Source organism: Nicotiana sylvestris, chromosome 6 (genome assembly GCF_000393655.2).
Source record: "Nicotiana sylvestris chromosome 6, ASM39365v2, whole genome shotgun sequence".
NCBI lineage: Eukaryota > Viridiplantae > Streptophyta > Magnoliopsida > Solanales > Solanaceae > Nicotiana > Nicotiana sylvestris.
Genome location: NC_091062.1, coordinates 122,604,280 through 122,626,178, shown reverse-complemented (window position 1 = coordinate 122,626,178; position 21,899 = coordinate 122,604,280). Strand labels below are relative to the sequence as shown.

At 37.3% G+C, this 21,899-nt stretch overlaps 2 protein-coding genes across 2 annotated transcripts; one reads left to right on the top strand and one right to left on the bottom strand.

The window, feature by feature from the left end:
• Positions 1-1,494: 1,494 nt before the first annotated feature.
• LOC104235129 (vacuolar protein sorting-associated protein 41 homolog) lies at positions 1,495-13,433 on the top strand. Its single transcript, XM_009788808.2, has 19 exons — positions 1,495-1,881; positions 2,511-2,780; positions 2,893-3,072; positions 3,370-3,630; positions 4,653-4,785; positions 4,891-4,981; positions 5,805-5,907; positions 8,587-8,690; positions 8,763-8,856; positions 8,957-9,112; positions 9,198-9,260; positions 9,383-9,448; positions 9,721-9,921; positions 10,829-10,906; positions 10,989-11,108; positions 11,188-11,268; positions 11,354-11,439; positions 12,601-12,682; positions 12,789-13,433. Exons 1-19 carry the CDS (start codon positions 1,609-1,611, stop codon positions 13,227-13,229), a joined length of 2,883 nt encoding a protein of 960 aa, XP_009787110.1. The 5' UTR covers positions 1,495-1,608; the 3' UTR covers positions 13,230-13,433.
• A 1,247-nt stretch (positions 13,434-14,680) lies between these two features.
• Positions 14,681-21,622, bottom strand: LOC104235128 (protein argonaute 5). The gene is made up of 22 exons (XM_009788807.2): positions 21,090-21,622; positions 20,083-20,282; positions 19,721-19,870; positions 19,506-19,639; positions 19,269-19,378; positions 18,927-19,027; positions 18,393-18,531; positions 18,164-18,280; positions 17,955-18,062; positions 17,789-17,860; positions 17,345-17,455; positions 17,083-17,254; positions 16,810-16,931; positions 16,578-16,715; positions 16,334-16,476; positions 16,192-16,254; positions 16,044-16,107; positions 15,655-15,790; positions 15,468-15,541; positions 15,303-15,397; positions 15,187-15,218; positions 14,681-15,097 (listed from the first exon to the last, which is right to left on the bottom strand). Exons 1-22 carry the CDS (start codon positions 21,534-21,536, stop codon positions 14,919-14,921), a joined length of 2,907 nt encoding a protein of 968 aa, XP_009787109.1. The 5' UTR covers positions 21,537-21,622; the 3' UTR covers positions 14,681-14,918.
• Positions 21,623-21,899: the final 277 nt, after the last annotated feature.

The window sequence follows — 21,899 nt, the reverse complement described above, 5'->3', positions numbered from 1 at the left end:
GTTGCTAGGCGGAATCGACCTCGAGCCAAAGTGACCTCGAGATGGGTCTAGAACAATAAAGCAAGAACAATAAAGCTAAAGTACAATTCTGATGAACAATGAGTGAAAAAGTAAGAGAGTATATTCTTTGCCAATGATTAGATGTCCTTTCCAAATGATTGGGGTCCCCTTTATATAATAGGAGAACTCTAAATAAGGTACATTTCTATTTACAGTAAAGAATCTTATTGGGACAGCTATCTAACCGCCTAGTACGGATTCGTACAAATCTAATATGGGATTTACGCTATGATCTTGGGGACGTGGCCGGAATCTTGCTCATTCTGTTACAAATCTATAATGGTATTATCTCGGGGTTGACCATACTCGGCTTCGATGCCCATCGCATACTTCGGTCCTCGGGCATAGCACTCTGTCTTCGAGCTCGAGTCTGATCCATCGAGCTCGAACTCGACCTTACCTGAACTCGGGCTTAAGGCAACCCCTCAAGTCCAGGAAATCGGGCATATCTGATTTCGACCATATACAGCTTTCCAAACATGTTGTCGGGTTGAAGACGAGTTATACCCTAAATAAGTCAATCTAAGCAGCCAACGGAATAATAATATTTAGGCAACCTATGTATAGGCAAGGCTAGTTAAGTATTAAAGTACGGAGAAAAATCCTACTATAATTAATTTGTGGACAATTTTAATCGGGCTTTTGTGAATTTGTCTAATTAGTCACATTCATTTCACTTTCAATGTATTGCTTCAAACGTGAACATGGAAACCGAGTTCAGTTTGTCCCAATTTGTAGAGCAAAATTTAAAGATATCTCTCCGCCACGTCACATCAAAATGAGCATTTCGGATTTAAAAGAAAACTGAAGAAAATAATAGAGATTTTTTATTTTTTTGTACAATATTATTGACTAATTTTGTTAAAAGAAAATTGTTGTAATCTATACTAAGTTAGGGTCAATTTTTTACTTTTAAAAATTAAAGCAATGATAATTTCATTTTGGCTATTAATTTTAAGGTCAAAGGGTCCGTTCCTTTGACAATATTAAGAAAGTAGTATTTAGTATTTTCAAACTTAAGAGGTTGAGGGTTTTTGGTGAAATTTTAACTTTAAAATTTATCCGACAATTAATTTGTTTTATCACGAAGCTTTTGATTAGAAAGATATTATTATCTTCTTAAAGTTACTTAAACCTCATTGACTAAATATTTTAAAAAGGAGAGGTTAAAACTCAGTACGTAAATTAACTCATTCTGTATACCAAAAATTCATTAGATTTAACTGACGGGACCACTCTAATTGACAAAAAGAAAAAGACGTTTACCCAAAAAAAAACACAAGAAACATTCCTAATCCAATACGGAAATATCCAAATTTTATTTGAAAATAAAAATAAATGAGGATTAAGCACAAAGAAGCGGACAGGTGGTAATCATAATTCGTCAGCTTCCTTTTGTTTTGTTGCAAATAAATTATTAGTCCGTTAAATGATAATCAACTGTTTAACGTGCACCAAAAAAGTTTCTTCTTCTTTTCAAAGAAGCTCAATTTCCACTTTCCAGATAGATCTTAATAATCTCTCTTTCTTAATAATTCTTCTACGGCGATGAACAGTATCGTGATGTCTCAAATGCCATCGGAGAATGGAATCGACGGCGACGATGAGAGAGAAGAAGAAGATTCTGAAGAATATTCTGGAGAAGAAGAACAAGAAGAAGAAGAGGAGGATGAGCCGAGGTTGAAGTATCAGAGAATGGGCGGTAGTGTGCCGTCGCTATTATCAACTGATGCTGCCACGTGTATTGCCGTCGCCGAACGAATGATCGCCCTTGGTACACACGCTGGAGCTGTTCACATTCTAGATTTCCTCGGTAATCAGGTGATTAGTATTTGCTCTTTTGCATTGAATTGACTTCTAACTCGTAGTTTAGTTTATTCGTGACTGAAGTTAATGTTACATTGTGTAATTATTTGAATTCTCTATCAAGCATTGATCAGTCAATCACCTTATAGTAAACTTTATCGAGTTTTTTTGCCTTTAATTTGATTTAGTCCTGATTGATTGTTTTAACGTATTTTTATTGGATTATTTTGTTGTTGATAAGGCTCTACTTGAATTGGTGCTTTAACTTGATTTTGTAAGATTCTCTTTTAGATGATTATGATAACATGTGCATAAGCACTTAACGCCTAAGGGTGAGCCCTAATGGAGACCATCAGAGACTCGAGTTCAAATCTTAGTAGACGCGAAAAAGCTAGGTGATTTTTGTACTGATGAGAGGATGCAGTTACTCAGTGGAGTTGCACGCAAGCTTGTCCGGACTCACTATTGTAAAAAAAACCATGTGCATAAATATAAACCCATCCTCATTTTTTTTTAAAAACACCATCAAGAGCTAAACCTTATGGACTTATCTGTATTTTCACAGTAGGCAAAAGGATTAATGTTCTACCAGTATGCATTTCATCGTTTAGTTTGTACATAAAAGCAACTTTATTTTTCTACAGATTAAGGAGTTTGCTGCTCACACTGCTGCTGTGAATGACCTTTGCTTTGACACAGAAGGGGAATACGTTGGTAGCTGCTCTGATGATGGCTCTGTTGTAATAAATAGTCTTTTTACTGATGAGAGAATGAAATTTGATTATCACCGACCAATGAAGGCCATTGCTCTAGACCCTGATTATGCTAGAAAATCTTCCAGAAAATTTGTTACTGGTGGTTTGGCAGGTCATTTGTATTTAAATGTTAAGAAGTGGCTAGGCTATCGTGACCAGGTTTGTTGTATGTTTTTGTGTGGTAATTACTTACCTGTACTTTTCTTTACTGAAAGACTTGGAAAGACCTTGGGAGTCTTTTGATTATTCCTATTGTGCTTTTATTTGGCAGGTTTTGCACTCTGGTGAAGGTCCAATTCATGCGGTGAAGTGGAGAAGTAGCCTCGTCGCCTGGGCAAACGATACAGGAGTTAAAGTCTATGATGCTGCCAATGATCAGCGTATAACATTTATTGAAAGACCTCGCGGGATTCCTCGACCTGAACTGCTGCTCCCTCATATAGTTTGGCAGGTTAGCTTTGTGACTCTCATGCAGCTTACGAGCACCAACCATATCCATGGATTATACTTATTTTGAGTTATACATATTTCTTCACTTAGAAGAGATTTAGAAATGTGATAATGCAATTTAATGCTGCTACTTTGTGTAGCCTTTCCCTGCATATTTTGCAAGGAGAATAAGATCATAGTGGTAATCTTTATCTTTTTTGAATAAGTAAGAATGCAGTTGTACATTTTGGGGCTCAGTTATCATGTGTCTTACTTCTGATTATTCTGGCTTGTTCTCTTGTTTTATAATGACATTCAGGACGACACTCTTTTGGTCATTGGTTGGGGAACTTCTGTGAAAATAGCATTGATAAGAACAACTCAAAGCAAAGGCGTGAACGGGACATACAAGCATATACCTATGTCTAGTCGGAATCAGGTGGATATAGTGGCATCTTTTCAAACCAGCTATTTCATTTCAGGAATTGCTCCTTTTGGTGATTCTTTGGTTATTCTAGCTTATATTCCGGGTGAAGAAGATGGAGAGAAGGACTTCAGCAGCACTATTCCCTCCAGACAGGTATCTGTTTCCTTTTCTTTTTTTTGGACCTTGATCTTGACTCGCGGATCAAATCTCTTTGTACTTGGCCCTTTTCCTACATGGATCAATCTCATTACTTGCTCTACCTTATGTTTGGTGAAATGCTCTCATGTGCTCAACATGTATGTGTAATTCAGATACTGATGAAGGGTGGTATCATCGAGAAGTATGGTTACGCTACTTCTGTGAACCTATAATTTCCTTCTTCTTTTTGAGTTTTCAACCACGATTGCTGTTTTCAACTACTCCTAAAGCTTAGGGAATGAACTATGATATTTTAAGCAATTTGTAATTTCTTCTGCATCTTCTGTTACGGTAAGATTCGTGATTCACAAACTAAGCATTCAGGAATCCCTTTTTCAATTCAACAACTTTAACGCCAACCTATTTTTCATAAAAGAAAGTTTAGCAATTTAGCTCTTAACTTTCAACACCAAAAAAAGAAGAAGATAAATATAGGTCTGGAGGAAGTGGATAGAGGCTCAGGATGGAGTCAACTGTTCCGGATGAAGGGTTGGACTGGGAGCATAGGGGCTGAAGAGGGGTGTCTTTAGTGAGAAGGTTAATCTAGTCCACATGCAGCTCACTTTGGTAAGAGTTCTTGCTTTTGACAACGAAAATGGGTTGTATACACTTTTTGTTAACTTGGATGAAAACATACTGGATATCACTTCTATGCACAGATTTGAAGGAGTTATGTGTATATTAGAAGTTGAGGAGGGTTAATGGGTCAAAATAAAATAATACAAAAAAGAGGAGGAAAGTGCATTCAACTACCGTAGCCATCTAAAAAGTCATGTCTGTGCAGTGTTCTAACACATGAAACCATCTTTGTATGCATGATTTATATGGTTTCCTTCACTCATCCTCTTTATGTTTTGTTCTTGAAGAGTTGAGGGCATTTATCTGAACTTCGTTTTGCACACTTGAGCCTACTAATGTCCCTATTATTTGATAAATTTATATGGTAATAGTTGCTGGACTTTATGAATATCCAACAGGGAAATGCTCAAAGACCAGAAGTGCGAGTTGTGACATGGAATAATGATGAGCTCGCGACGGACGCTCTTCCTGTTAATGGCTTTGAGCATTACAAGGCCAAAGACTATTCGCTGGCTCATGCTCCATTCTCTGGTACTGTTTGCTTGACTATAGCTAGTTCCCTAATTCCTTCTTCTTTCACATTGGCATGTGGTGAGAGTTTTTATGGGACAAGGTAACATGTCCAAATGATTATAGGTAGCAGCTATGCAGGAGGTCAGTGGGCTGCTGGTGATGAACCCTTATACTATATTGTGTCCCCAAAGGATGTTGTTATTGCAAAACCAAGGTTTGTAAGCTCTTCTTTATTCTCCATATGGTTTTGAAGTTTTTGTTACACTATTATTTATTATCTTTTATTTGCATTAAGATAAAGTGGTATTTATATAGGGGAATTTTTCCGTTGCATATCCTCCATTTTCTCGAATAGAATAGATAATTTACTACTAAAGTAAACTGTTATAAAGTATAGAAAAAAGGGATTTCTTCGGTCAGCATAACACGCAATGATTAGTAAAAGAAACTTTTGGTCATATGCGCACATCTATCGTTTTTGAATGTCCAATGAATGAAGACATTCCTTTGGTAAGTTATTTATATCCTTAAGAGGCCTATTTCTCCTTAACAGAAAAATATTTTTGACTATCGGTACTAGCATTCTTGACAAAAGATGGCCATCAAAGAAACCAAACTTTCTAATCCCAGACTTCCACTTTGGCTTAACAAACTAAATCCCAACTCAATTAAGTAGTTCCTCCATAAAATAAGATGTACTCTTCCCAAAGAAAGTCACCAATAGCACACACAGGCCTCTAAACTGCCTTTCAAGAATTGTGAACAAAGACATGTAGTACAGTGGGATGCTATAAGGACGTTATCGGATGAGAGTAGCATGCAAGCTCCGAAAGTGAAGATGCCCCATCCAATTTACATTAAGGGCTCGAACTTGTTACTTAAGACACAAGTCTGAGGCCTTTGCCAATTGAGCTAACCCCTGGGACAACTATTTTTATCCCAAAAAATGGAAAACCCTCCCCCCTTTTCAGATATAGGAATGCAGATTGACAATAGTTGTCATGTTAATATGCTTATATTCTGAGGTTGGTTGTTAGGGATGCAGAGGATCACATTAATTGGCTTCTCCAGCATGGATGGCATGAGAAAGCTTTAGAAGCTGTTGAAGCCAATCAGGGTCAGAGTGAACTACTTGATGAGGTATTCAATCTGAATTTGGTTTCTAATACTCAAGGGTGTAATGTTAATCTTAATTCAGCTGAATGTAATGTTAATTTCCTGCCATTATGCTCTATATAGCTCTCAACTGCTTCTTCACTTGTCTTTACGCGTAAACGGATTGGGAAGTTTCTGGAAAGGATTCTTTTTTCCTGGGCTTGCATGCTTTCGTATAAGACAGTTAAATTGATTCAGCAACTAGTAGTCTCTTTGTGTGCACTCAATCAGGTTGAGTACTGACGGCAATGGGTTGGGATTCCCAGGTCACTCCACAGTCAAAAAAATTTCTCTTCTGCTGCTTATTTGAATAACACCTCCACTAACAGATCTCATTTGTTTGCTATTATGTTTGTTGTTTTTTGGTCTATTCGTTCGCTTTTCCTTGTTACTGAGCAAGTGCCCTCTTTGCTTTTTAGAAAAAGAGAATCCAATGTCACCTTCAAATCCCCAATATATAAATGTTTTAACTTCCTTATGATTCATGGGCGAATCATCAAATCAAACTAGCATTAGATACAATTAGGGATCTGTTTTAGTTGAAGTGTTATGAATCCATTCTTTTGCAAATACAATATATGAATATGTGTGTTTTTGTGCCTAAAAGACATTTTTGATTTATAAGTTAACATGGGTTTCAACTGACAATGTAAACATTTTGCATTTTGCACATGTGGAAAAAAAATTATGTAACTTTACAAAAACCTTATAAAAAAGCATCTTTGCATTCTGCAACCATCTTTGATTGGGTTTGAAATTACATTTTACTTTGTCTCTAATGTAGTTCTTTAGATTTTAGAATTCATGGAGTCTCATCGAACAGGAAACAGGAAGTTTGATGTTGGAGACCCTGGGATGGGAGGACTAAGTAAGATTTATTTCAGTTGCCAATGGCATATGAAACTCACTGTCTAAATGGTTAATGCAACATGTTCAATTGGATGAATCTAGTTGGCTTGTGAGGAATTCAATAGCATAAAGACAGTTGAAGACAGAAAAGAACACTTCATTCTACAAAAGAACTGAAACCATTACGACACGGGCATCTCCACATCAGACATAGTCTTCTCTGTTGATCCATCTGACTCACACCCTTACTGATTCGATAGCCAGGAAATAGCACTTTTGTTTGGGTTGTCTTTGCTACGGACCATAGAAAACCGTGTCAGTCTCACTTTTGCTGCAGGGGGCTCTGGATCAGAGCCGAAATTTGTGGAAGGGGTAGAATATAAATTAACAAAGAGAAAGAAATGAAAGTTCTTTTTAGTTCAATCCAAAAAACAGAACTAATAAGATGAGATAATTAGCCTTCTCGCAGTTTAAATAAGAAGATGGTCTGGCTAAGTGTCACGATTTCCTGATCTCTTCCAGAGATTTAAGGCACCTATCAGCTCACTTTCAATGACATAAGCAATATTAGGATCTAGTTTTATGTTGTTAACTATTCTTTTGATTCTTTTGCAAACCAGAACAAGCAATTTACAAATCTCATTAACTGTACTGCTTTACTGAGGTCAGGCTTATAGATGTGCTTTAGAATGGTCAAATTACTATTTTGAGATTATTATTATTATAATCTACAATCAAGGAAACCAATTCCCCCAAGTATTAGATAAATGACATACTGCCAAAACAGTCTAGCTTTGAGCGTTAGTTCAGTACATCAGCTATAGAAAAGAGCTCACGCTCCAGCCTCATACCCAATTATTTGTCCCTGCATCCTCCCATACTGGGCTGCGCAATTCTTGCATAAATCTATCACATTGCATTGCCTAATTATTTGGTGTTTGTTCATCTTTCCTTTCTGCTCTTGCTTAAGTTCTATAAGCTCACACAGGAATAGCCTCTTCAACAACATTACCTATTAATGAGATAACTTTCCAAGTAATCATTTGCCACCAAGCCCTTTTCTTCTTTCAGTTTCTGCCTCTTATTCAGAAATGGCAGTCCGAGAGGTAGCAAAATGGTTAGGTAAAAGTTTCAAGATAATTTAAGTAAAAAGTTATTGTAATTGACACAGATTAATCTATTATTAAAATCTCAAATCTAAATTTAGTTATTTAATAAACCATTAGTTGAAAGAATACTAGTATATATTACGTAGCTACTAGTCGAGCAGCCACCTACCAGCAGCGGATAATGGTTTCCATAAGCAGAGGTGAACCTTCTGACAGAAGTGAACCGCCGCCAGCAGGATACAGCGACGGAAATATCCAACTACTGGCTGGTGCTGTCTCCTACTATTAATTCAGTATTAGAAATCTCCTACTATTAATTCAGTATTAGAAAATTTAAGAAAAACATTTATGGTGATCATAGTTGTTTGATTTGATGATTGTGGTGGTTATACAACCATGTATATAATGAGTATTAGTGGCTACCCAGTTATAACACTTGTTAACTACCCAAACTCTTAATAAAGTGGTTGATTAGACAGTCATTGGGTTTGCACCCAATTCCACCACTGGGGGTGTATTTAATGGAGATAATCATGCTTGGAGAGGATTCATTTAGGAAGTTTCTCAATTTTGGCGTCGTCGTTTTCAATGTTAGATAATTGCCATGTTGAGAATATTCTTGATCTTCCTTTTTCCATTTTATATGTGATTAAAGATTGCATAACCAAGTAAAAATCTCATTATTGTTTGTTTCTCTCTCAATCAGGTCGGTTCCAGATACCTTGATCATTTGATTGTCGAAAGAAAATATGCTGAAGCGGCATCATTGTGTCCAAAGTTATTGCGAGGATCAGCTTCCGGATGGGAAAGGTATTTAATGTTGTTAAAATCACTATCTTTAGGAAGTATACTTTTAGTAATTTGATTTGGATATTGTACTAGATGGGTTTTCCACTTTGCACATCTCCGGCAGCTTCCAGTTCTGGTTCCATATATCCCAACTGAAAACCCAAGATTACGTGATACGGCTTATGAGGTCTGAACATTGCTGTGATAGGTTTTTCTTTCACGTCTTGGTATGACTTCTCTTTCACAGCTAAAGAAACTCAACTGGTGAAGCGTCTGTTGTGCTTTAGGTAGCTCTTGTTGCTTTGGCTACAAATCCATCTTTCCACAAGGATCTCTTATCAACTGTCAAATCTTGGCCACCTCGCATTTATTCTACAATGCCTGTTATCTCCGCTATTGAACCTCAGATTAAGACCTCATCTATGACGAATCCACTCAAAGAGGTAAGTGCATAGATGTTCCTGCCTATGACTTATATCCAAGATGCTTTTTGGTATATTCACTTAGTGTGCTAGTTTTACCATGTAGGCTCTAGCAGAGTTATTTGTAATCGATGGACAACACGATAAAGCTTTTGCTCTTTATGCTGATGTAAGTTCCACCTATAACAATCATCATGCTGAATTAAGTGCATCACTCTGAAAAAGGGTGTGGTTTCTCTGCTTTACATTGATTTTTTATTTTGTTTTTTTCTTATTTCATGATGTTTTCAGCTTATGAAACCGGATCTATTTGACTTCATCGAAAAGCATAATTTGCATGATGCTGTTCGTGAAAAGGTACGATTTTATGATGGACTGGCTGAAATTATTAACACGATTCATATTAAGCTTTGAGAGAGATGTAATTCAGCACAACTCGAATCTATTTGGAGTGCAAAGTTTATTTCTTTTTCATTGTTATTTACTATCTTCTAACAGAAGTAGGCCAACTAAATTTTACAATTTGTAAAAAAGATAAGCTCTGTTTTTTGTATATGTGGTCTCATTTGGAAAATGTAGCACTAATTCCTCAACTTAACAGTCTTAATTCCCTTGACATGGATTGATAGGTAGTCCAACTTATGATGATCGATTGCAAGCGTGCGGTACTGCTGTTAATCCAGCAACGTGACTTAATACCACCATCTGAAGTGGTATCACAGCTTATTGCTGCAAAGGATAAGTGTGATTGCCGATACTTTTTGCATCTCTATCTGCATTCACTATTTGAAGCAAATCCCCATTCTGGAAAGGATTACCATGACATGCAGGTTTGTAAAATTGACTTCAAGAAGTGGACTCAAAACTTGAAAAGGTCTTGAGGTAAAATTATGTGACTTGATGAGACGTCTTCCAGAAGCGGGATTATATCTCTTCTTGTGCTAGTTTGGGGCTGTTTTGTGTTTTAATGTTACCTGACAGTAGAGACGGTGTCTTTGTAATATATTGTTAGGTGGCCATGTACTATTAATACTACCTGATGTATTTGTTCTTTTAGAACTATTACTTAGTTGAACTTCACAAATCATTACCGGGGAACCCCAAGCCGTTGCCAAACGTTAAATTGTTTTAATCATTCCAAATATGTTAAGTTTAGTAATTTGAAGCGATTCAATCAATAAGTATGTATAGCCGCTAGTTTTGATATCATTGTATCACCATGGCTTCTTTATCAATATTTGTACGAGCCTTAAATAGCTCAAGCAAAAGCTACTGCATGTGTTACGGTTACCTACTCACGTTAGTAATTTGATAATGAGACAATCTTCTACCAATGTTCCATATCTTATGTCTGGTTGTTGTCAATTGCATTCTCAATCCATACACGAAAAATAAGATCCAACCACATTTTACATTAATGTTCCAACAGTTTGATTTTCTGATCTTTTGGCTGATTTTAGTATCTGTAACCAATGAGGCTAAAAACAAAGCAGCTGTCCTTTATGCACTATAAGAGAAAGAATATGTAATTGTAACCTCCAAGAATATATGATGTTGGGAAAGAAAACACAAGTACTTTACTGTGTCTTTCCTTGTCTTTATGTTCTGTATTCTCAAAAGTATATGCATCTAATTTTAGTGTGGATGCTCCGGCACCTTTTTTAAAATTGAAATGCCTTTATGGTGTTTCCTGTAATGTTTATTACTATTTGATAGTTCTTGTTATGACTTCCATAGGTTGAGCTGTATGCTGACTATGATCCTAAGATGATGCTTACCTTTCTAAGAAGCAGCCAGCATTATACATTGGAGAAGGTTCGTGACATGAATGGCTGACAATCCAAATCTTTGCTTGATTGTTCTTCTTATTCACCTTGTTACAGCAAAATTTTGTCAGGCTTATGAAATCTGTGTGAAGAAAGATTTACTGAAAGAGCAAGTTTTCATCCTTGGGAGAATGGGGAATGCAAAGCAAGCCCTTTCTGTTATCATTAATAGGTTAGGAGATATCGAAGAGGTACTTGAACCTAATTTTATAATCTTCATCTTATTTTCCAAATTTTGGTGATGAGACAAGCCCCATAACTAAAATGCAGGCCATAGAATTCGTAAGCGTGCAACAAGATGATGAACTCTGGGAAGAACTGATAAAGCAAAGTTTTCATAAGCCTGAAATGGTGAAGTTCATCACTTTATTTTTTCCCGTTATCTTTGCAAAGCGGCATATTAAGTGCACGTTTCTATATTTCATCTTATTGACAGGTTGGTGTACTGTTAGAGCATACTGTAGGAAATCTTGATCCCCTTTACATTGTCAATATGTTGCCAAATGGCCTGGTGATACCTCGGTAAGTTAGTCAGGAAAACTCGTTCTTCTGTTCTAAGTATTTGGGGGGGGGGGGGGGTTCTTACTGGTCTTCCTCGCAAAATTTGTCTTCTGCTTCAATCATGGTATTTAGACTTTCTTTTCCTTTCTGTCTTGGATAAAAGCTGCATCATATGCTTATAAAGTAGACTCTCCATGCGTTTGGGTCCACTAAATAATTATTAGGGAGCTGACAGAGACTCTACTTTAAAAAAAAATTGCTTTATCAATCATTGTGGACACTATATACACTTGGGTGCAGAAGATAACTATTCGAAAGCAGCTTGAGAATCTAAGAATCTATCAATTGTAAATAGAAAAGGGTAACTTGTTCTAAGGCAGCTTGAGAGTCTATTCACAAAATTCTATGTTTGTTCTCTGTAATTAGTATTACTTAATCTGGCCCCGAAACAGACAGCCAATTGCTGCTGTAGTTGTCTAATATCTTTTTGAATAATTGTGGATGTTAGAAACTGTGACCAGCCTACTGGATCCAAGTATTAAAAACAAGTTATTTGTATACTTTTGTATGAGCTTTTGTTAACAAAGATCCTAGGAGGCCAACTATGAACTTTTTAAACTTACTCATGCAGAAAGTGGACTTTTCAGTTTAGAGATTAGTTTTGGCGGATCACCATTTATAGAGTCCAAATTATTTTATTGGTTAATATTGGTTTAACACTTGTAGCTTTATTCAGCGAATGGTCCAAAGATTTCCCAACCAAGGCTCTTATATTTATGATTCAATTGTATAAGTATCTACAAATCCATGGCTATTAGCAGGGAATTTCTTTTCCTTCAGAGGAACCTCTCCCCATGAGTTGTAAAACCAAAGAAGAGTGCCAGATGAAATATGGATATTGTCATTATCTTGTACCACATAGGAATTTATTGTGTATGCTGATTAAGAGGAATTTTTTTTCCTTTCAGAGGAACCTCTCTCCGGACTCCGGAGGTTGTAGAAACTAGAGAAGACTGCCTGATAAAATATGGAATATTGTCATTTTACTTGTACTGCATTAGAATTGTCCTTTGCTTTACCCTCAATTTCAGTCAGCTGGTCTTTCTGAGTACTATTTGTTGATCTGGATTTTATTTAGAGCTAACAACGTAAATGTAATTGCAATATTGCTCTCATTTGCAGTCTGAGGGATCGTCTGGTCAAGATTGTGACCGACTACAGAACAGAGACTTCTCTTAGACATGGGTGCAATGATATACTCAAGGTATATTATTCTATGTATCTACCATCCATGATATCTTGTGGAAGACTCGCATTATCTTAGAAGTTGTACTGGGGCAGTTCTTTGACAATTTGGGTTTTACTGACAGGCTGATTGCGTGAACTTGTTAGTTAAATATTACAAAGAAGCAAAGCGCGCTGTTTGCTTGAGTGATGAAGTAGATGAGGCATCTTCCCATAGGGCTGAGAAGAGGGCTTCACATCTGGGAGAGAGAGTAATGAGCATGAAATCCATGGAGGTTAAGTCTAAAACCAGGGGAGGTGGAAGGTGTTGCATATGTTTCGATCCATTTTCTATACAGAATGTATCAATCATTGCCTTCTTTTGTTGTCATGCCTATCATACAACTTGTCTGATGGAGTCCACCATTTCCATCGGTGGCAAAAAAGAGGCAGGAGCTGCTGCCCAGGGGACTGTCTCATATGATGAATATGATGATGGTGTTCACGATGATGATGAGGACGAGGACAAGGACGCCTCAGGTGCCCCGCAGATGCGTTGTATTTTATGTACTACAGCTGCAGGTTAAATATCTGCTAATTTTGTGCCTGTACCATAGTTTTGCGTGGTGTGTGCATATATGATGAGCTTGTGATATTATTTAGGCACTAGCTGCTTCTTGTTCTACAGCCTGTATCTTTAGCAATTTGTACTATATTTATTGTTGAGTTCAATTCTCTGCTCAATTCCCTAAGATAATAAGGTAAGGTAATAAATGCTGTTTTCCATTTCATGTGCTAAGGTGTTTTATTGACTGGTAGGTCAAATTTTTTGCCACCAATTAATGTTCGATTCTATTTTAATGGATTTGTTGACATTTAATCTTGTGATAAGTTAGTGTAGCTAACATTGTTGATCAGGAAGCACTATGAAATACAGCACAAGATGTTAGTATAAACTATAAAGTCAGACGCGTCAGTTCCCTGATTGTGAAAGCAGATTTACAGAAATCTGATGAGGTGCTAGAAATGAAGGGATGCATCCAAAGCTTCATCTTTAGGCCTGTCTCGTTTAGTGTCCGTAACTAAACCGAAAGACCAAACAAAAATTTCTGGTTCGCTTAGTCTTTCTGTTTAATACCAAAAAAAAAAAAGCTCACCCTTGGTCACAGAGACTTAATATGTAGGTTATGTATATCCATCAGTTCAAATAGTTCGATTGGTTTTAAGTTAATTTAATTTCATTTACTAAGTTATTGATCCTTGAAGACAAATCAATCACGGAATATGTTGTATTTAATTCCTTATTTGTTCGAATTCTAGCTTGTACAACGGAAGTTTTAGGGCCAGAATTTTGGCCGTGTCCCCGGGTGCCACAGCACCCCACCCACCCACCCCAACCTCACTGCATGTGTCTGTCATTATGTTGTTGGCGTCATTTCATTTCAAGCCAAGTAGCCTTGGGCATGAAAGGTGGACCTTCATGCATTGGCCACTTGCCAAAACTATCTGAAGCTCTTTTGCCTTATACACATGTAAAATATGGGTAGGCTAACTAGAATCTATCTTTTCTTTAGTGTATAACCGATTTATATATGTTAAACTCCCCATTTTCTCTCCTTTGCTTTCCTTTTGCAATTGCAATCTGCGCTTTGAACTCAAATAAGACCCTCTGGTCGAAGACGAACTCTTTTGCCATGTGAATTTAACCCTCCCAGAATATACTAGTACTTGCCTTTTGTTCTAGACATGGAATAAATATATCTCTTATATTATATATACTAGACGACTACACAGCAGATATCATATTCTTGATCTTGCCCAAAAAAAAACGATTAACTGTACTGCACCCCATACGGACAAAGAAATGGACAACTGAATGTACTCGATCCTTATAATCTTTCTGATTCGCTTAGGTGAATGACAAGTTATCTTCGAAAGAAGTTCTCTTATAAATACTCCATAAATAGGGACTGATAAAGATAGAAAGGCACACATAACTATAACCTCCCAACAGAAATTTGGAAAGCTGAACAGAATATACCTGAAAATTACGTAAATATAACTTCTCTTTTTTACCGTCTGTTGTAACCATTAACATCCGAAACCCAACATAAGAGTTGCAAAAATCAAGTATGTTACTCTGTGGGTTTGTGTCAAACCCACAGGCCAGCAAAACACTGAGTATATAATTCAACTATTTGTGCATGGCAATCTGTTGTAATAAATAACAAAAATCCAAAAGAACATTCCTACAGAACCAAAGATAAAGGGAATCCTTAGCAATAAAACATGACATCCCTCACATTGTCCTTAATCTTAGGAAGCGGCTTGACCCCTGCCGACTGCTCCCTGGTTGCTCTACCACCACCACTAGTTGATCCAGTATCCGACATATCACCCTCCAAGTAGTAGCGTGCACGAAACGCAGCTAAATGGGCGTAATAGGCAGGTGGCACTGCATACACAGCCACATATAGTTAAAAATAGAGCACTTGATAAATGCAAAGAGACAAGTTTTGAAACCATTGAGCTAGCAAAACTGACCTATGGAAACCGAGCGTGTACACCTTGCATAGCTGAGATGAACAGATGTGGATTATAAGACACTCTTAACATAAAGAAATACATCTTCCGAGTAAATAAAGTTTGAGAGATCTTACGTGTAACACAAGAAGTTTGTTAAATTCTGTATGGCATCTGCAGTGAATCCGTTCTCATCAAACAGGACATGGTAATGCGTGGGACGACTAGTACCCTGATGAATACCAACATGAGAGATCATAAAGGATCATACAACTGATAATGCACCAAAACATCAAATTTACCTTGATCCCGGCATGGCTACACAAGTAAAAATCAAACTCCATAGGGTGGCAAATCTTGGTATCAACAACAGTACCTATATTGAAAAAGTAATAGCAGTCATACTATTAATTTTTCATCAATGCATTCACACATAAAAAATATGATCAAATGCTTGTATCAGATGCTTGAAGAACAAAATTTTGAAACCTGGCAGAATGTTTCCACTCTTGTCCGTCATATTACGATCGTTATGATTAACAGGGAACAGACGTGTATGGTGTCTCTTCTGCACTACCACAAAGGTAACTCGTGGCAGATAACCTTCTTCCAAGGATGTGCATGCCTAAAGAAAATTAAGTTTTTGCATGTAAGAAAGGCTGAATTTCAGGACTTGTGATGTAACCCTTACCATCTCAAATGTATTTCATTAACATACATCCAGTTAATATACAAAATAAACTTGTGGCTTCATCAGTCATATATCAAATTTGTCTAATTTGACAAAATCAAGAAACAATAACGTGAGAAGATCTAAGAAACAGCATCTACAAAATGAAAATACAGAAAGCACTAAGCCTTGGGACAGGATTTTATACCTTGCGGATTGCGTCCATTTCTTCCAATAAAACCTGATTGAATTGACCTTCGCTCACTCCATCTCTGTCATTTTACAGTGAAATTGATTGGCTAATGAGGAAAAAGGAGAGCAAAATCACCAACATAATCAAATGGAAGAAAACAGACCTATAAAAGATAATTCTACCAGGCTTAATCCCTGTAGATCTTCGAAACGCAATCAGTAACTCCCTGAAAAGAAATAATTTGTAAGACAACAAGAGCTTTGGTATGGAAAGCACAAGCATGGAACAAAATTAAGGACCTCTACCTTATCATTCCGCCATGAACAATCCCTTTTTTAGCATCTACGTGCTTTTGATACAAGTCCTCAATGATCTCTTTCCTGTGGGGTTGTGCAGAAACAAGACACCTATATTGACTCACTTCAGGCCAATCCATTGAAGCGACTACCTGCAAAAGAAAACTTATCATTTTAGCTGAGTGTGGAAGAGCCTTTTAGCTTTCAATAGCTAAGCAATTTAAAATTAGAGATGGGAAGTAATACAACATACAGCAGCGATAGATGGACTAGAATCTTCTCCTGGTTGTGGATGTGTCACATCAGCACCAAAGACAATTGTGGGGATATCAGTGAGGAAAGGTATTCTTCTATGAACTGCCTGCTCCAGGACAGAGTTTCTTCCACCCACCTGAAGTAAAAAGTGTACACCAAACATTGGTAAAAGACGACAGAATCTCTTTTGAAAACACTTAAACAGCTTTGCAATACTAGGCATGACAAACCTTGACATTTATCTTTAGAGCAAGGTTTTCAAGATACTGTTTGTTGGGTCTAGATAAATTCTTAGGCTGACAGCATTGGGACACAATTCCCAAATCTGTTTCACATACTCGCTTAATCCTCCCTGAAAAACAAAGATGTCATCCAAGATAAATCATCATTCAACTTTCAACTACATTAATTCAATATTGTGGTGCTATGTTTTTCCTACAGTTTGTCAATTAATCAACAATCTGATATCACCCCCCCCCCCCCGATAATCCGATATAACTCACCATAATATCCAGAAACTTCCGGAAGAATAACAATTAACAGCTGAAGATGTTTCAATTGATGCTCCATAGTTGCTAGCTTTTGAGTAGACGCTGTATGGATATCAACCAGAGTCTTCTCAATCTGCCCAGCATGAGCTGAGCGAATGGGCACCAAAGGCTGAGGATTGAACACCTACAACCAAGCACAACGAGTCAGATCTGGCATGCGACTTGATAAGCATGTGCAACTGCACAACTATGGAAGTGAAATTTATAGCCTTACCATCCCTTTACTACAGCACATTTCAATCAGTGCCTTGCAGAACGGTGATGGATCAACCCGTGAGAAGCTGACACAAGTCCAAGTGTCTACCTTGCCACCATTGACCATTTTCTAAACAAAAATCACAGATTGAGCCATAAATACTTGTAATGGATAATGACATGATAAAAATATTCAAGAACATTAACACCACTGAATATGACAGCCTTTGACAAAATGGGAAGAGATGCATTTGCACTCAGTTCAAGTTCTATATGACTCTGAAAATAAACCCCACACTACATTCATATAATGAGAAATAGGGAATAAAGAGCATCCCATCAATTTAACACTGATAAGAACAAGAAATCCTAGAAAAATATCAGGAACAATAAGTATTCAAGTTTTACCTAAAAACTCAGATGAATGCAAAAACACTCAAGAGGATAAGTGACAATCTAATACCTTATTTATCATGTTCCATTGACCAATCCTAGGATCCACTCGTGATTCTTGACCAGATTCATGATACTTTAGCTGCAAGACCAATAACGATGCAGATGCTAAACACACATGAAATTAAAGCTTTAATGATCCATGAATACACCAAAAACATAGACCAAGGAACTACCATTGGAGGCTGAAGAACCCGTGCATCAATGGTGGTGAGTTCACTTCGAACTTCAATACCAAATTCTTTCACCATTTCGTCAGCAACATAGTTGTTAGAACTCACAATCTACCGGGGAAAAAACAAACATCTAATTAAAACACATGTTAAAAAGTACATGAAACTAATTGCAGGAGGACTCGTGTTATATAGATCTGATGTATACATGCCTTTTCAATGCTTTTCTCTCTATCAGCAGGTCTCTGACAAGTTGCCTTTAGCATCTCTGTGACCTGCCTTCCATTCAACATTTTTGTGTATCTTTGGCCTGGAACGATTTGGCAAATCTGAAAGCAAACATATCAGAAGAGAAAATTTGTACATGCAGAGAGATAACAGCAATAGCAAAGGTCAAAAATAAAAATGAAAAGAAGCAGAATGGCACTAAGAGTAAGTAACCTCCATAGGCAGATACACGGGCTTTGCATCGCTGCCCGCCTGAATCGCAGGCAACATTGGAAACCTAAGTACAATGTTGTACTTCTGCCGGAAGTAGTCAACAACTGATGTCTTCATTCCAGTGCCGTCAACGGAAAACCTTAATCAATAGAAATTGTCAAAATAATTAGTCATGCCTAGAAGAGCACAAAATAATCCTGAAAAATATAATTGCGACAGCTAACAACACAAGAAGAGCGAAAATAATAAACAAGGCTATAGCCATACTAGAGATACTTCCTTCAAACAAATCCTACGAATATAGAACTAAAAAGAATACACTAAACAATACTGATAGATGTTGCATTAAATTGATGGTGAAGTTGACATGCTTAAAAGCCTCGTAGTGTTGAAAGCATTAACTTTTTTGATAAGGGTGTTAAAAGCATTAACAAACTGCAAACCCATAAAATAACAACCATAACCATCCCAACAAGCTTGTGAAGTGAGTCTAATTGTCTCACTTAAGTCATAGTACCCAAACTAATGACATACATTATTTCCTTCACTGGTTGAGCGGACAACCCGGAGATCCTGTAGCGTCTGATGCCGTGATGACTCACCTCAACTTTAACACCTTTCAGAACCCTTTTGACCTGAAATTAATAGTGGAACAAACGTATGACCTATGTGAAATCGAATGAACATCTAAAACATTTTTCAGATAAGTAGAATAAACATCTAAAACACTTTCAAACTAATATCCAGAGGATATCTAGAGACATAATGATCCTACAAATCTTCAATTCTCTTTGACATACACTTTTCAAATACTTCAAATTGTGGCAGACATACAGAGCACAAAATAACAATTACCAATAAGCAATTTTCAGTTACCTTGATACGGTCGCGATCAGATATCAACCTATTAAGATCCCTGAGATTCAAGTACCTCGCAACATACTCGTACACATAAATAGACTCATAGAATGCTCTGGCTGACATATCTGTAGCATAGTAGCAGGAAATAGCATGTTAAAAGGAAGTAATCCAATTAGTCTGAAAGAAGCCAAAAGAGAACTAAAAACACAAAATGTAGCAATCCACGTCCTAGGCTTCGTTGTGGGTTCATACCAATATTTAGAGAGAGGCCCATCTGGGTTGGCCGAAGACTTTGATAATACCCTTTCCAGTATTCCAAACCATCAGTAAGCAAACCATAATCTCCCAATGTCTTATGGAAAAAGGACCTTCCCACTACTTCATATCTGCAATTGACAAAGGTCAAGGTGTCTCAATTATCATTCAAAAGGAAAAAGGGAAAAGAATACAAATAGCTAGGAACATACTTGGCTGATGGTGATGCTCGAAGCACCACATCCAAAGCTTGTATAGTTTCTTGCGGGGCATCTGATTGCGTACATTGCAAGAACTGTTTCAAGTGGTGAAGATCAGCTTTGGCAGCAAACTTGATAGAGACCTTAAACTCTCTTTCCCTCCTGAAACAAAACCAAACAAAACAGTGCAACAAAAGTCCATAAAAGAAACACTAATAGTAAATAAAAAGTGGTAAATCATCAAAAACTGTAAATCTATAGCTCAAGCCTTGGAATCCTGATGAGCTTGGAACTAAAAGTATCTCCATGGGCTTGATCACTTTACAAGGAAAAAAAGTGCTTGAAAACATGTAAACACCAAAAGCAAAACTTACTTTGCTCCACCACTATTGCCATCTAGCTTGATAACGAAGTCCTTGGAGGAGAATGGGAGAGGCCCAGCAGTGTAAACACTCTTCCCGCCATCATATGCTAAATTCCGACCACCCATGTGTGACTGTTTATAGTCATTAACTAGCTGGCTCATAATCTCTCTGCATACTTTCTTTGACAGAACCTCTGGAGAGATTGTAACCTGAAAATTCAATATTAGAAGTTATTAATAAAGGGAGAATTTGACATGTAGCATCGAAGAATGGATTAACAGGGATTGAAGTGGCAGCAAGTGTGCTCGGCACGTATCAGATCAACAAAGAAACACAGGATTTACCAACATTTGAATATGCAAAGACAATACCAGCGCTATGACAAACTCTACATTTGGTCCATCATGACACACATCTAAATTTTTATTAACAGCTATGAAAAAACATTGTTAGGACATAAGGACAAAACAAAATTTTAAAACCACTTCAATTTTGTTAAACTCAGATGAAGTTTCAGTAAATTCTAAATATTATAGAAATTAAAGATAAAATAAGTTAGAAACTACTGCTCGTAATTAACAAACGTATTTATATGCATAATGCACACAAAAAACACATATGATGTACATACATACATAAACGTTGCTAGACACACAAATACATATACGCAGAGAGACACCATGACACTTTAGCGCTAAATACCCACAGACGCACCAAATATTAATATGGTATTGGACACCACACATATATATAGTGTTACATATATACAGACGATTCAAGTATATAACTATACATATATACGTACTCACAGTCACATACATACAAATATATATATATATATATAGACACACACAAACAAACACAGAGAGAGACCTTTAGCGCTATATACACAACACTGTTATATACAGACACACATATGGTAGTAACAAAAATATTTATAAAATATACAGAGAAAGAAAATGACGTTTAGCATGATTACCTAACACATATCAACTAGTAACACATAAATTACTTACATCATAGTGATGCAGATCCCGATCAGCAACATGAACGAGAAAATGATTTGCTCTTATAAGGCACTTCCGTCCAACAGTTCCGTATCCCGGTCTATTAGGAACCTGAATGCTTTTCGAGGACGCCGGCGGCGGCTGTAGCGGTTTTACACCAGTCGCCGGTGCCGATTGTTGCACAGGCTGGGCCACAACAGGACGTTGTGATGATGAAGGCTGAAGCGAAAGCTTCTGCTCTACCTCGCGAGACACCGATGAAACCGTGATCGCCGGTCGTTGAGGTTGAGACGCCGGTGGAGCATTGAAAGACGGCAAACCTCCACTACTAAATGTTCCACGACCACCGGAAGAAGACGGCCCTCCGGCGCCCCGACCACCGAATGAAGAAGACGGTGTTCGACCGCCACCACCTCTACCACCACCGCCTCGACGTCCGCGTCCACGTTCCGACATTGCTATCGACGCAACGAGAGAGAAAAAGAGTAAGTAGCAAATGCACTGTAGTGCTGATTTTGTGAGTGTTGAGATGTGACCACGGAAGAAGTGGAAAAGACTGGGAAGTTGTATTTGCCTTTAAAGGAAAACCGAATTTTGCTTGGACGAATTTACCCTCCGGTCCTCCACTCTAATGTTAATTATTTTCAGGTCCACACACACGTAATTTCCCTACTTTTCTGGAGTTTTTAATTTCTAGTTTCTACCATGACAAAGTAAAGATCTTTGTTACCAACATATTACTCCTTTTTTAAATCAACGTATGTTACATTCTATATTTTATAGCAAGTAAGAATTGGTTAAAAACTAGAGATATAATAA